Below are 13,517 nucleotides of genomic sequence, written 5' to 3' on the forward strand. Positions count from 1 at the left end.
GCCGAGAGTCACAGCGATGGGTGACCTTCTCGGGAAAGACTGCGAAGTAGATTTAAACTCAAATTTCGAACCGTAAAATGTGACACCGCGGTCCTTAGGACTATTACGAACACAGTGGAAAAGAAAAAATCACGAAAAAGATTTTTTAAACCAGTCAAATAATTAGCTCAGGAAGCCGGAAGAAATATTAAATTATTTGTAAACCGGGTTGAACCGGCGAGGGTCAATTTGGTCAATTGACCCCGAAAGCTGACTCCTGACCTAACTGTCAAATAAAATCGGAGAAAAGAAAATTCCGGAATCGAGAATTAAATTAAAGAACTAATAGGAAAAAAAAAAAAAAAGAGAAAATGAAAAAGTGAAGGGAGGTGACATCATGCATGACATCATGCATGATGTCATAAATCCTATAATTAATAAATTTAATTAAATGGATTTTTGAGTCTTCCATAAGACAAAATACATAAAAGAAGAAAGAAAAAAAAAAAAAAAGACAAAAAGTCATCTTCCTCACATGTTGCCGTCTCCCATCTCTCTCTCCCTCTCCATTGTTACACCTCCATTAAAGCTTTGCACTCAAGCTTAAAATTCTTCACTAAACTTTAATAGCTTCCATAAAAACCTTATTAGAGCTTGTTTTAATCACTTGAGAAGAAGATTGAAAGAGGAAAGAAATACAAAAAATAGAGATTTGAAGGAATTGAAGTTCTAAGAAAGGTTAGTATGCTAACTTTCAATTTTCTACTTTAAATGCATGTTTAGTTACTTAAATGAACTTAGAAACTAATGAAATAAAATAAAATATGTGTGGAGGACTAAACTGAAATTTCGGCCAGCATGATGGGGAGTGTGATTCGCATGGTTTGATGGATTTGAATGAGTATATGAACCTCAATTAGATGAGTGATTCTAGTTAAAAGCATTGAATTGGTTAAATGCAACAATTACTGTAAATTAGGGTTTTGGACATTAGGGTTTAGAGACAAAAATGTGAGAAACTTGTAAATGATGTCTTTGATCTAGTTTGAAGTGGGAAATGATCAATTGTGACCTAATGAGGTGTGTTAGGAGTGTTTGAATCAAAAGCAAATTCAGATTGAGTGTGGTCATGCTGCTGGCAACATGACCAAGTTACCTTTGAGGGACCAAAAATGAAAATTTACAAGTCCAATTGGTATGAGACCAATTGGGAATGAAAATAGACACTAAATGACACAATTTTTATTTAGGAACCATGCCCAAAAAGTGACCAAAACCTAGTGAAAAAACTGACCAAACTTGGAAAATCTCAGTCTGCCTTGTACAAACTGACCAAATAAATAGTGTTTGTTCATTTGGCCATAACATGAGCTAGGCAGGTCTAAATGACCTAAAATTTTACCAGTAGTTAGATGAGATATAGACCTAAAACTTTCATGAAGAGCACAAACCCAAATTATGACATTAACTAAGTCATTTGGCCACCCCAAGTTGGTGACCTAAAACTGCCAGCACCAAAAATTGCCCAGAAAATTTGAGTTGAATCCAATCCGGCAGCCATAGTTCAAATGGCTATAACTTGAGCTACAAAACTCCAATTGGAGTGATTCAAAAAGGAGAATAAACTAAAGACAATAGGGAACATTTTCTATGAAGAAAGTTTTGTCAAATTCCAACAGTAAAGTGACCAATGGAACAGTGCAACCTTAGACACCAAAACTGAAAATTTATCAAATTTGCCTAAAAGACTTAGAATTTGAGTAAACAACCAAAACCAATAAATTTAGTGACTAAAATGTGGTATGTGGGTGAAGTTGGAATTCCCATACCTATTAAGCCTTAGAAAGTCAACAATTTGACTTGAATAGTATAGTGAATAGTAACCCCGAAACACAAAATTTAAAGAACGCCAAGTTTAGCACATTAGAGCTAGGTAAAAGTGAAGTTAAATTTATTTTTGAATGTATGTTAAGTTATGGTACTGAAACACTGTGAAATTGTGTGTTTCAGTTGAAAAGAACATCGGGAAAAAACCCGAAGAATCGAGTCAAGGCCAAGAGGCGACTCGCTTAAGGTTTGTGTACAACGTATAATTTCTGTAAATTATTTGCTGTATATTATTTTGAATAATTTGAAAAAGTGAATTATGACATTATTTATGATGCTTTGATCTAAATTGCTGAAAGTTATTGTGTATGTTCGAAATGGCAATGTTTAACAAATTATTAAGATAAGTTTTGAAACCACAGTGTCATGACCATATATTTGAACACCTCACTAGCATGACTAGTGGAGGTAATCAGTTTTGAATTTTGATTCCTTCTCTGGATGAAGTGTTGAGGTGTGTCAGTAGAAGAGGAACTTGAATAGATATCCATATATTTGAGCTAGCTAGCCTTGTGATGTGATTTCTCCTTAGCCTCTGGCTATTGAGATTATATTTGTTTCGAATGGCATGATATAACTGTGGATTTTGTGAAATGTGTTTTGATACTTCGAAATGAACTTGTTTGCATTAAAAATTTCATAATTCATGTTCAGTCCAATTTTTGAATAAATGTGATTTAAATTCTGCATAAAGATTATTTTAGTATGTTGTGCACCACTGAGTCCTAGTACTCAGCGATGACTGTTATTGCTGTCGCAGATTTAGAGACTAGAGGAGCAGCAGACTGAGCTGCTTAGGATTGAGGATCTATCAGCTTGAAGTTATCGGGTATAATTTATACCCTGACTGTAAATATTTCTTTTGATGTATGTATTGCACATAAATGTATGGACATGTAAATTCGGTCTTGAGCAGCTTGTACAAAGTTTGTATAAAGTTTGTAATAAAATTTAGTTGAATTTCTTTTGATGTAAATTTTCTTTGCAATAGTGTATATAAATTATCTTTAATGAAATATGAATGGAACTATTTTATTTAATTTGAATGAAATGGATTGCTAGTATTTTGATGATCATTGGACAGTGGATTTGAAATTTGAAATTTGATAAATGTGTTGAGAAATTGGTTGAGATTGAGTATGAATTTGAAGCAGTGGTTGAAAAATTATTGGAAGTGCCTTTTTTCAGTTATTTGAAGAACTGTTTTCTCAAAATACAGACAGAACTCTATCAAAATTTTTATAAAATTTGCGGAAAAATAAAATGGGCCAAAAATTTCAACTAGCTTCCAACTTAAATTAAATATTTGATACCAACTAGCAAATGCTCACCACTTAACAAAAGTAAGAAAATTGTTTTAAAATCCCTTGTAGGGTACTTAATGAGTAATCGGTAGGTGAAGTTCGGTAGTTCATTAAGTATTCTACGGGATCATGTTATGCCTTACAGAGGGGTAAGGTGTGACATTGCATATCTGGTTAATATGGTAACTCAGTTTTTGTCTTCCCCAACTATTGCTCATAGAAAGCTTTAGGACAAATATTATGTTATTTAAAGGGAGCTCCAGGGCGAGGCTTATTATATAGTAAGCATGGGCATTTGAATGTTAAGTGTTTTTCAGATGCAAGCTAGGCAGGGTCTAAGGCTAATAGAAGGTCAACTACCAGATAATGTGTCTTTGTTGGAGGTAATTTGGTATCTTAGAGAAGTAAGAAATATAGCTTAGTTTCTCGATCTAGTGCTTAATCGGAATATAGAGCTATGGCATAATCAATGTGTGAGATAATATGGATACTTCAATTATTAAATGAGATGGCCTTAGGACCTCTCTGCCTACCCAATTGTAGTGTGATAATTAAGTTGCTTTCCATATTGCTTCTAACCCTGTGTTCCATGAACGGACTAAGCATATTGAAATTAATGGTCATTCTTTCCATGAAAAGCTTCAACAAGGGATCATCTCAACACAATACATCAAAATTGGAGAGCAATTAGAAGATATGTTTACAAAAGCTCTGAAAGGAGCTCGAGTTAATTACATTTGTAACAAGTTGGGCATGATTAACATCCATGCTCCAACTTGAGGGGGAGTGTTATAGATGTCAATCCTTATAGGAAGTCAATCCCTATAGGATATCCTTGTTAGAAAAGATTCCTAATCAATATAGAATTCCAATTCAATGTAGAATTCCTGATTAGTATAGGAAGTATAGGAGACAACTATACATACATACATACATACATATATATATATATATATATATATTTGTATATAGCATATTCAGAAATCAATGAAAAAACACCTTTCTCACAAGTATTCCTAATCTTAGTACTAGTCAAACTCTAATCCTATACTAGTAAGACTAGTTACTATAAATACCTATGCCATCTAAGTATCTTACTAGAGCTTATTATTATTGATATTGATATTGACAATTGAGAATTAATAGAATTTGAGAGTTTACTTCTTTGTCCCTTCGATTTTTCTTTGTAGTTCTACATCAAACTGTTAATGTCCCATTATCTACCAAAACAAAAATACAACACAAATACAACTGCACAAGAAAGATCTTTGACATTGTGCAGCTTATAATCTTTTAGACAGTGAGATCTAACACAGTTTACCTCACAGTAGCCACTGTAATAAATTCATCATCCTTTTGCAAAAGTACTGTATAGAATCCTCGAAAGTTAAGACGGTTGAGTTCTGACCTACAAAAGTTGGAAATGGAATAACAAGAATCAAACTGAAATGTACAATACCCATTTTCTAGTACAAGTAAAAATCCAAGGACCTTAACATAGACAAGATGTATTACTCAAATATATAAAATAGAGAAGCAAAAAATGCAAGCTAAATTACTGATAACTTGAACATTAAGAATGAAACACTGCAAAAGAGGTGCAACAAACGATAGTGATTTCCAGCAGACTGGCAGGAGGTTATTGAAGCTAATGACATGATGAAGTCTCAGCTAGTCATGTGCTTCTAAAGCTGCTTAGATCCCCCAGCATCCCTGAATACTGATGTGGAAGACATGAGACTTCAGCACAACATGAGCAACAGGAGACTCCTGCCTTTTTGTAAGGAAATCATTGTTTTCATAATAGGCCTTCCCAGTGAATTTTAAATATAATCATATCCCAGGAAACTGGGAAATCTAGTATGTTTTTTTTATCAGGGCTTGTCACTTGAAAGAAGAAGAAAGTGCAGAAAGACCTTGACATTCGGAATATAGGGCTTTTAAGAAAGCATCATTTTTAGAAGTTGTGTCCAAGTCTTTTGCTTATCATTAGCACAAGAAAATCTAGTCAAATATGTCACTCTCCTTTTTCAACCCCTAATAAGCAATATGAGGTGGCAAGAAGACCCTAAGACTCTCACTAGAACACGAGGTCAATATGAGATGACTTTTGCCAATCATAAGGGCTACGTATAATCCAACTGGAAAGGGTCTTATGAGGAAAATTTAACTTAAAACTTAATGCAAAACCCAACCTAAGTTGAAAATAAACATAAACCAACCCACACAATCCCAGATTTTTCCTTTAGTGGTGTTAGCCAAGCAACTATATTATGCTACAAATACTAAAACCAATAAAATAAAAACTAACGATTAATATTCTTGTTTTGATAACCTTCTCATACAATTAATAAAAAAAATAAAAAATAAAAAAAAAAACTGAAGAACACATCATAGTACCAATCAACCAGATTAGATATAGGCATGGCAGTAAATCAGGCCTAGATCAAGATTCTGAACCAGAAAACCACAACACCCAAGCCATTATTAAGTGGACCAGAGAAATTGGCCATCAGCTGCCACCAGTAATAGGAAACCTCACCGTCAAAATCAAATGATAATGGGATATGAATTACAATGCACAAAGAACCCACAACCAATCTGCTTATCAATAAATGAAGTGGAAAAGGTGTCTATTATACAAGATAAAAGAAACATAGGAAATGAGAAGGAAAAAGGCGATTTTTTAATTAAAAGAAAGGAAGAAAATTTGAAAAAAAAGATGGGAAGAAAATTTTGTGCTATTGATAACTGGTCTTCCTCTATACCATTGATTTTTTTAGTTGCTTTTAATGTAGAAAAAATAAATTAAGTTCCTAACAGAAATGGAAAGCAGTAAGGTAATTTGTTCTAGATAAAAATTCTTACTCCTTACTAAATATAACATCTTTAAGAAGATCTCTCTTGGTGTGAGGTTCTTCAACAGGCTCAAAACACTCGTGCATCACATCAAGTGCAATACTGAGCTTGCTGTAGATCTCAGTCAGGGCCTCAATATCAGAAGAATCATGTTTCTGACTATCAGACTGGATGAATTTTAACAGTGTCCAAGAAAGATTGTTTGAACCCACTGGAATTGGTTTTCCTAGAAGCTTATGGAGGCCCAAGAAAATCTGCAATAATAACACAATCATTAGCAGTACATTGAAGAAATGGAGCCCTAGAGCACATTATAAGAAGAACATGCATGCATGATAGGCACTGAGTTGACTTAAAATCTTGACAGGAAACATGCTAATTGATAATGTCCGTTTATCGTCACATGGGCAATACAATAATTACAAATGCAACCAGGAAAGCTTGCTCAAAATAATATAAAATAATAACAGATTTTGCAGGTCCTCATAGAAAACAGCTGCCGGGGGGTTTCTAGACGAGCAAAGAAAGATGAAGAAAATAAGAAAATCCCAGCTGCTCAAGAGTCTGTTACAGCAGAACATGGAGAAGTTTTCTGTTGGAGAAATTCTTGCAAGGTAGGACACGTCTATGCAAAAGGGGAGGGGGGTAAGTGTTTTGCTTGGGACGTATTCTCCTGGACTGGTCTATGTAATTTCCTTTTGCAGTTAATTAAGATTTGAGTCCTTATTTTTTCTCTTGTACATTCTCTGAAAATTTGAAATGCAATGAGAAGTATCCCTTGTTATTTTAATTACATTGCTCAATCCCTTTTAAATACAAAAGTTTAAGATTCTTTTATCAAATTGGTCTGACCTGCTGTCTGAATGCCCAATACTGGAATGGAGAACCATGTTGAAGCAATAGATGAATCTGACCTTGATAGATGATGGCTTCGCAAAACTTCTTCTGGATAATGACCAACTCTAGATTATCCTCTATAGAATCAGAATGTGAGTCGTGTTAGCCTAGAAAACAAAATCGTGCTTCTTTCCCTAAGTGAGTCAATAAGGGGGCTCATCCATGCTTAATATTTGTTATGGAAAGTCAATCACTATATTATTTCTCTGTATATTCTGTATTCTGTATTCCTATTTAGGATTTCTTATTTAAAATTTCTTCATAATTAGTAGAACACAATTATAGGAATCAATTGTATATATATACCCATGTACAGATTAATTGAAATTAAGGATAATCATCTCTTTCTACATGGTATCAGAGCAGATCATCAATCTGGGGTAACTATTTGTTCTCACCACCCAGCTCAGGAGAGACCTTGGCTGCCGACCGGCCGTTTCGACCCCGATCAACATCGCCGGCGTCGCCTCAACCCCTTCATTCCACCACTGTGTGCTGTTGCCTGATCCAGTACACCATTAAAGGACTTCTGAGGTTTGGCTCTCAAATCATATTTCGGTATTTGCTTGATTTATGATTTTGGGTTATTTTGCTGCTATAAGCACTTTGGATTAGAGTTTCGGTTAGTTTTTTTTGTCTCAACAAATGGCAGACAATAAGAATGTTATTTCTGATGTAATTCCGGTGATAACTAAGATCACGGAACACAAACTTAATGGTTCGAATTACCTGGAGTGGAGTAAGACTGTTAGGGTCTATTTGCATAGCATTGATAAGGATGATCAGCTTACTAAAGATCCACCCACTGATGATACACGACAAACTTGGCTAAGGGAGGATGCTCGGTTGTTTTTACAGCTTCGGAACTCGATTCACAGTGAGGTAATTAGTTTAATTAATCACTGTGAATTTGTTAAGGAATTGATGGATTACTTAGATTTTCTGTATTCTGGTAAAGGGAATATCTCCTGTATTTATGATGTTTGTAAGGCATTCTACCGTGCTGAGAAAGAGGATAACTCTCTCACGGCTTATTTTATAGATTTTAAACGGATATATGAGGAACTTAATAACTCCGCTTAAGTAGTTTGCGCTTAGCCGGTCCCAAGCCCGGATAAAGGAGGAGGGTTGCGGTAGGTGACAACCAGCGTAAAAATTTCGTCACACCCTATGATATGGATTCAAATGATATAAACGTTGGGGCGTCCTCTACTAACGACGCGCTACATCGGAGCCCGGGTGTAGTGATAAATATGCAAGGGTGTAGGGCGTTCACCGAAAGCGACGCGCCATGCCGGCGCCCGGGTGTGGTGTTAAGTGAGCAAGGGTTCCCACATCATGGAAAGGTGTGGGTAAAAAAGTTAGTCCATAAGACAGATAATAGAACAAATAGTGGAACAGAACACAAGATAGACATAGAAAATAATAGAAGATATCATAGAAGGAGACCAATTAGGAAGGAGCAGGATAGGAGGAGGATCAGGGTTGATACTTGGAATGTTGGATCACTTACAGGAAAATTAATGGAGCTTGTGGATACCTTGGAAAGGAGAAGGGTGAATATTGCTTGCATTCAGGAGACTAAATGGGTAGGAGAGAAAAGTAAGGAAGTGGGTAATTCAGGTTACAAATTGTGGTTTACCGGAAAGGAGAGAAACAAGAACGGAGTGGGTATAATCATAGACAGGACATTGAAAGACGCAGTAGTAGCTGTGAAAAGAGTAGGAGATAGAATTATACTAGTAAAGCTAGTACTAGACGGAGAAACAATAAATATAATTAGTGCTTATGCCCCACAAATAGGACTAGACAGTGAGAGTAAACAAAGGTTTTGGGAAGATATGGATGATTTAATGCAAAGCATACCGAATGAAGAGAATGTTTTCATTGGTGGAGATTTGAATGGACATGTAGGAAGTGATAGGCAAGGTTATGAGAATGTTCATGGAGGTTTTGGTTTTGGCAATCGAAATGAGGAGGGAAAAAGCGTCATGGATTTTGCTATGGCATACGACCTAATATTAGTAAATACCTACTTTATAAAAAGAGAGTCACATTTAGTGACTTTCAAAAGTGGGCAACATAGAAGCCAAATCGACTTCCTCTTAACCAGGAAGACAAATAGAGCTCTATGCAAGGATTGCAAGGTCATTCCAGGAGAGGCTTTAACAAGTCAACATAGGTTGGTGGTCTTGGATGTCAAGTTTAGGAACAATTCAAGTAAGGTCAGAAGAAATAGTGTAGCTCGAACAAAGTGGTGGGAGTTCAAAGGAGTAAAGCAAGTGAAGTTCAAAAATGAGCTTCTTGAGTCTGAAGTATGGAAGCTAGATATGGAGGCCAATGATATGTGGATACAGATGGCATCAAAGATTAGAGAAGTAGCTAGAAAAGTACTTGGGGAGTCTAAAGGACATGGACCTCATTCATAAGAGAGATGGTGGTGGAATGAGGAAGTACAAAAGGCAAAGAAGAGAAAAAGGGAATGGTATAAGAAATTACCTAAATGTGATAATAATGAGGCATATGAACAAGACAAGATAGCAAAGAAAGAGGCAAAAGGCGATTAGCCAAGCAAGAGCACAGCCATTGAAAAGTTATATGATAAACTTTGAACTAAAGAAGTGGAGAAAGATATTTATAGATTAGCAAGGAGTAGAGAAAGGAAATGTCAAGATCTCAATCAAGTTAGGTGCATTAAAGATAAAGAAGGAAAAGTGTTGGTGAAAGATGAGGACATTAAAGAAAGATGGAGAAATTATTTTAATGATCTCTTTAATAATAGTCAAAATGGAAATAGCGTGAATATAGATTATAGAACAATAGAAAAGAATGTAAATTATACTAGAAGGATTAGATCTTTAGAAGTAAAGGAAGCACTTAAGAGAATGAAAGTAGGTAAAGCCTGTGGACCCGATGAAATACCAATTGAAGTGTGGAAGTATTTGGGAGATATGGGAGTGGCATGGTTAACTAAATTATTTAATAAGATTCTAAACTCAAAGAAAATGCCTGATGAATGGAGGAAGAGTATTTTAGTACCTATTTTTAAAAATAAGGGAGACATACAGAGTTGCTCAAACTATAAGGGAATTAAACTCATGAGCCATACTATGAAGTTGTGGGAGAGTTGTGGAGCATCGACTACGTCATGATACTTCTATCTCTCTCAATCAATTTGATTTCATGTCCGGTCGTTCAACTATGGAAGCGATCTTTCTCATTACAAGCTTGATGGAGAAATATAGAGATGTGAAGAAAGATCTATACATGGTTTTTATTGATTTAGAGAAGGCTTATAATAGTGTTCTAAGAGATGTTTTATGGAATGTGTTAGAACAAAAAAGAGTATCTATTAGGTACATATAAGTGTTGAAAGATATGTATGAATGAGCAACTACTATTGTGCGCACAGTGGGAGGGGGCACGAGATTTTTCTATCTCAATTGTATTATACCAAGGATCAGCCATAAGCCCTTACCTTTTGCATTAGTTTTAGATGAATTGACGAAACATATACAAGAGAGTATTCCTTGGTGCATGATGTTTGCTGATGATATTGTTCTGATAGATGAGACACGAGGAGTCAATAGAAAGCTAAAACTTTGGAGAAGTACTCTAGAGTCAAAGGGTTTTAAGTTAAGTAGAACGAAACAAAATACATGCATTGTAAGTTCAGTGAAGACCAAACTGGTGATAGGGAAGGAGTTAGTTTAAATGGAGTGATACTGTCCCAAAGTAATCACTTTAAATATCTAGGCTCAGTCCTTCAAGTAGATGGGGGATGTGAGGAGGATGTTAGTCATAGGATTAAAGCCGGATGGTTGAAGTGGAGACGTGCCACGGGAGTTTTATGTGATTGTAAGATTCCCAATAAATTAAAAAGAAAATTTTACCGCATGACCATACGACCGGCTATGCTATATGGTAGTGAGTGTTGGGCACTGAAAGAGTCGTATGCATATAAGATAAGAGTTGCAGAGATGAGAATGTTAAGGTGGATGAGTGGCCATACTAGACTAGAAAAAGTCCGTAATGAAAGTATTAGAGAAAAGGTAGGAGTGGTGCCAATTGAAGATAAGTTGAGAGAAGGGAGATTGAGGTGGTTTGGTCATGTGAAGCGTAGACATACGGAGGCTCCAGTTAGACAAGTAGAGCACATTAGGCTAGAGGATAGAAAGAAAAAAAGGGGTAGACCTAAATTGACTTGGAGGAGAGTAGTACAGCATGACTTAGAAGCATTACACATTTCTGAGGATTTAACCCAAAATCGTTCAGAGTGGAAAAAGCGAATCCATATAGCCGACCCCAAATTTTTGGGATAAAGGCTTAGTTGAGTTGAGTTGAGTTGAGTATATGAGGAACTTAATGTATTCTTGCCTTTTAGTCCTGATGTGAAAGTTCAACAAGCCCAACGGGAGCAACTGGCTGTTATGAGTTTTCTTGCAGGCCTTCCTTCAGAGTATGAGACTGCTAAATCTCAGATTCTATCCAGTTCTGAGATTTCCTCTTTGCATGAAACGTTCACACAGGTCCTTCGTACAGAGAGTACCCAATCTTCACAGCCTGCCAGTGGTGCTCTTATTAGCCGTAATCCAAATGGACAACAGGGTAATAGAAGAGGAAGTAGAGAAGGAATTACAGGCAACAAAAGTAATTAGTGTAATGAAGAGGCTAGTTTTAATCAGGACTCAAGAGGAGTTATTTGTTATTATTGCCATGAGCCTGGTCATACAAAATATAATTGTCCGCAACTTCAGAGGAAAAATCTGCGATCACAGATGACAAATATGGCAATAGAGAGTTCTACAGTATCTTCCTCTGAGAAAACTATTTTGGTATCTACAAAGGATTTTGCACAATTTTCCCAGTATCAAGCATCTCTAAAGCCTACCAGTTCCCCTGTCACTGCGATCGTTGAGTCAGGTAAATAAACTACATGTCTTGTGTCTTCCTCATTCAAATGGGTTATTGATTCTGGTGCGACAGATCACATGACAGGTAATTCTAGTCTTCTATCTGCTTTTCAGTCTAATCTCACTTCCTCTACTGTTACTTTAGCTGATGGTTCTACTTCTTGTGTCATGGGTTAGGCTCGAATCAACCCGACTTCAATTTCTTTGCCTTCTGTTTTGTATCTACCAAAATTCTCTTTTAATCTACTTTCTGTTAGTAAACTTACTCGTACCTTAAATTGTTCTGTTTCTTTTTTTCCTGACCAGTATTTGTTTCAGGATCTTACGACGAAGCAGATTATTGGTAGAGGACGTGAGTCAGGTGGTCTCTACATTCTGGAAAATTATGTACCGCGGTCGCTTGTTTGCTCCAGTACCTTAACACCTCTTGAAGCTTATTGTAGATTGGGTCATCTTTCTTTGTCTACCATGAAGAAGCTGTGTCCTCAATTTCAGTCTTTATCAGTACTAGAATGTGAGTCGTGTCAATTTGCAAAACATCATCGTTTGCCTTCTGTGTCTAGAGTCAATAAACAGACTTCATCCCCTTTTGAGTTAGTTCATTCTGATGTTTGGGATCCTTGTTCTGTTACTTCTAAAACTGGATTTCGTTATTTTATTACTTTTGTTGATGATTACTCTCGTGTTACCTGGTTATATTTAATGAAGAATCGTTCTGAGTTGTTTTCTATCTTTTGTGCCTTTTATAATGAAATCAAAACTCAATTTAATATTTCTGTGCCCATATTAAGTGACAATGCCAAAGAATACTTTGCAGCACAATTTCAGTCTTATATGACACAAAATGACATTCTTCATCAGTCTTCCTATGTGGATACCCCATCCCAAAATGGTGTGACCGAAAGAAAAAATCGGCATCTTCTTGAGGTAACTCGTGCTCTTCTTTTTCAGATGAAAGTTCCTAAACACTTTTGGGCGGATGCAATTTCTACGGCATATTTTTTGATCAATCGTATGCCATCTTCTGTCCTTAATAGGGATATTCCTTATACTGCTTTGTTTCCTATAAAATCTTTGTTCCCTATTGAACCCCGTATTTTTTGTTGTACCTGTTTTGTGCGTGATATTCGTCCACAGGTTACTAAATTGAAACCAAAATCTCTCAAATGTGTCTTCCTTGGGTACTCCCGACTCCAAAAAGGGTACCGTTATTTTCTCCTACTCTTAATCATTATCTTGTTTCTGCACAGATGTCACATTTTTTGAGTCCACTCCATTTTTTTCTCAATCATCTGTATATGAGAGTCAGGGGGAGGAGGATGATCTCTTAATATATACTGTCCAACCAATGTCTAGTCCTCTCCCACAGCCTGTTCCTTCTGTCTCTAGACCTACTCGACCTCCCGTTGTTCATATTTATTCCAGAAGATTGGAGATTCCTGACTCAGATCCTCCACCAGCTACTTCGTTGGGAGATTCAGACTCATCACGATCATGATTCTGATCTAGACTTACCCATTGCTCTTCGTAAAGGTAAACGTTCATGTACTTACCCTATCTCTTCTTTTGTTTCTTATAATCAATTATCTTCTTGTTCTCGGTGTTTTGTTACTTCTTTAGACTCTGTTCCTATCCCTTATACTGTCGGTGAGGCACTGTCTCATCCTGGCTGGTGTGA

General features: G+C 36.2%; 1 protein-coding gene across 2 annotated transcripts in view; it reads right to left on the minus strand.

Annotated features, from left to right (window-relative positions):
• Positions 1-13,517, minus strand: part of LOC110637245 (uncharacterized) — a 41,396-nt gene that overhangs the window by 20,751 nt on the left and 7,128 nt on the right. Inside the window, exons 5-6 of one of the 2 annotated variants that reach the window (XR_009142130.1) lie at positions 6,046-6,283; positions 4,492-4,578 (exon numbers count right to left, since the gene is read on the minus strand). Coding sequence is in view for 1 of the 2 variants with exons in the window: in XM_021787256.2 (XP_021642948.2) it covers positions 4,492-4,578; positions 6,039-6,283 (332 nt within the window). In the remaining variant the exon portion in view is untranslated. Of the gene's footprint in view, positions 1-4,491; positions 4,579-6,038; positions 6,284-13,517 lie in introns of both variants that reach the window. The other variant, XM_021787256.2, reaches the window with a different exon arrangement.

This window comes from Hevea brasiliensis, chromosome 12, assembly GCF_030052815.1.
Source record: "Hevea brasiliensis isolate MT/VB/25A 57/8 chromosome 12, ASM3005281v1, whole genome shotgun sequence".
Lineage (NCBI taxonomy): Eukaryota > Viridiplantae > Streptophyta > Magnoliopsida > Malpighiales > Euphorbiaceae > Hevea > Hevea brasiliensis.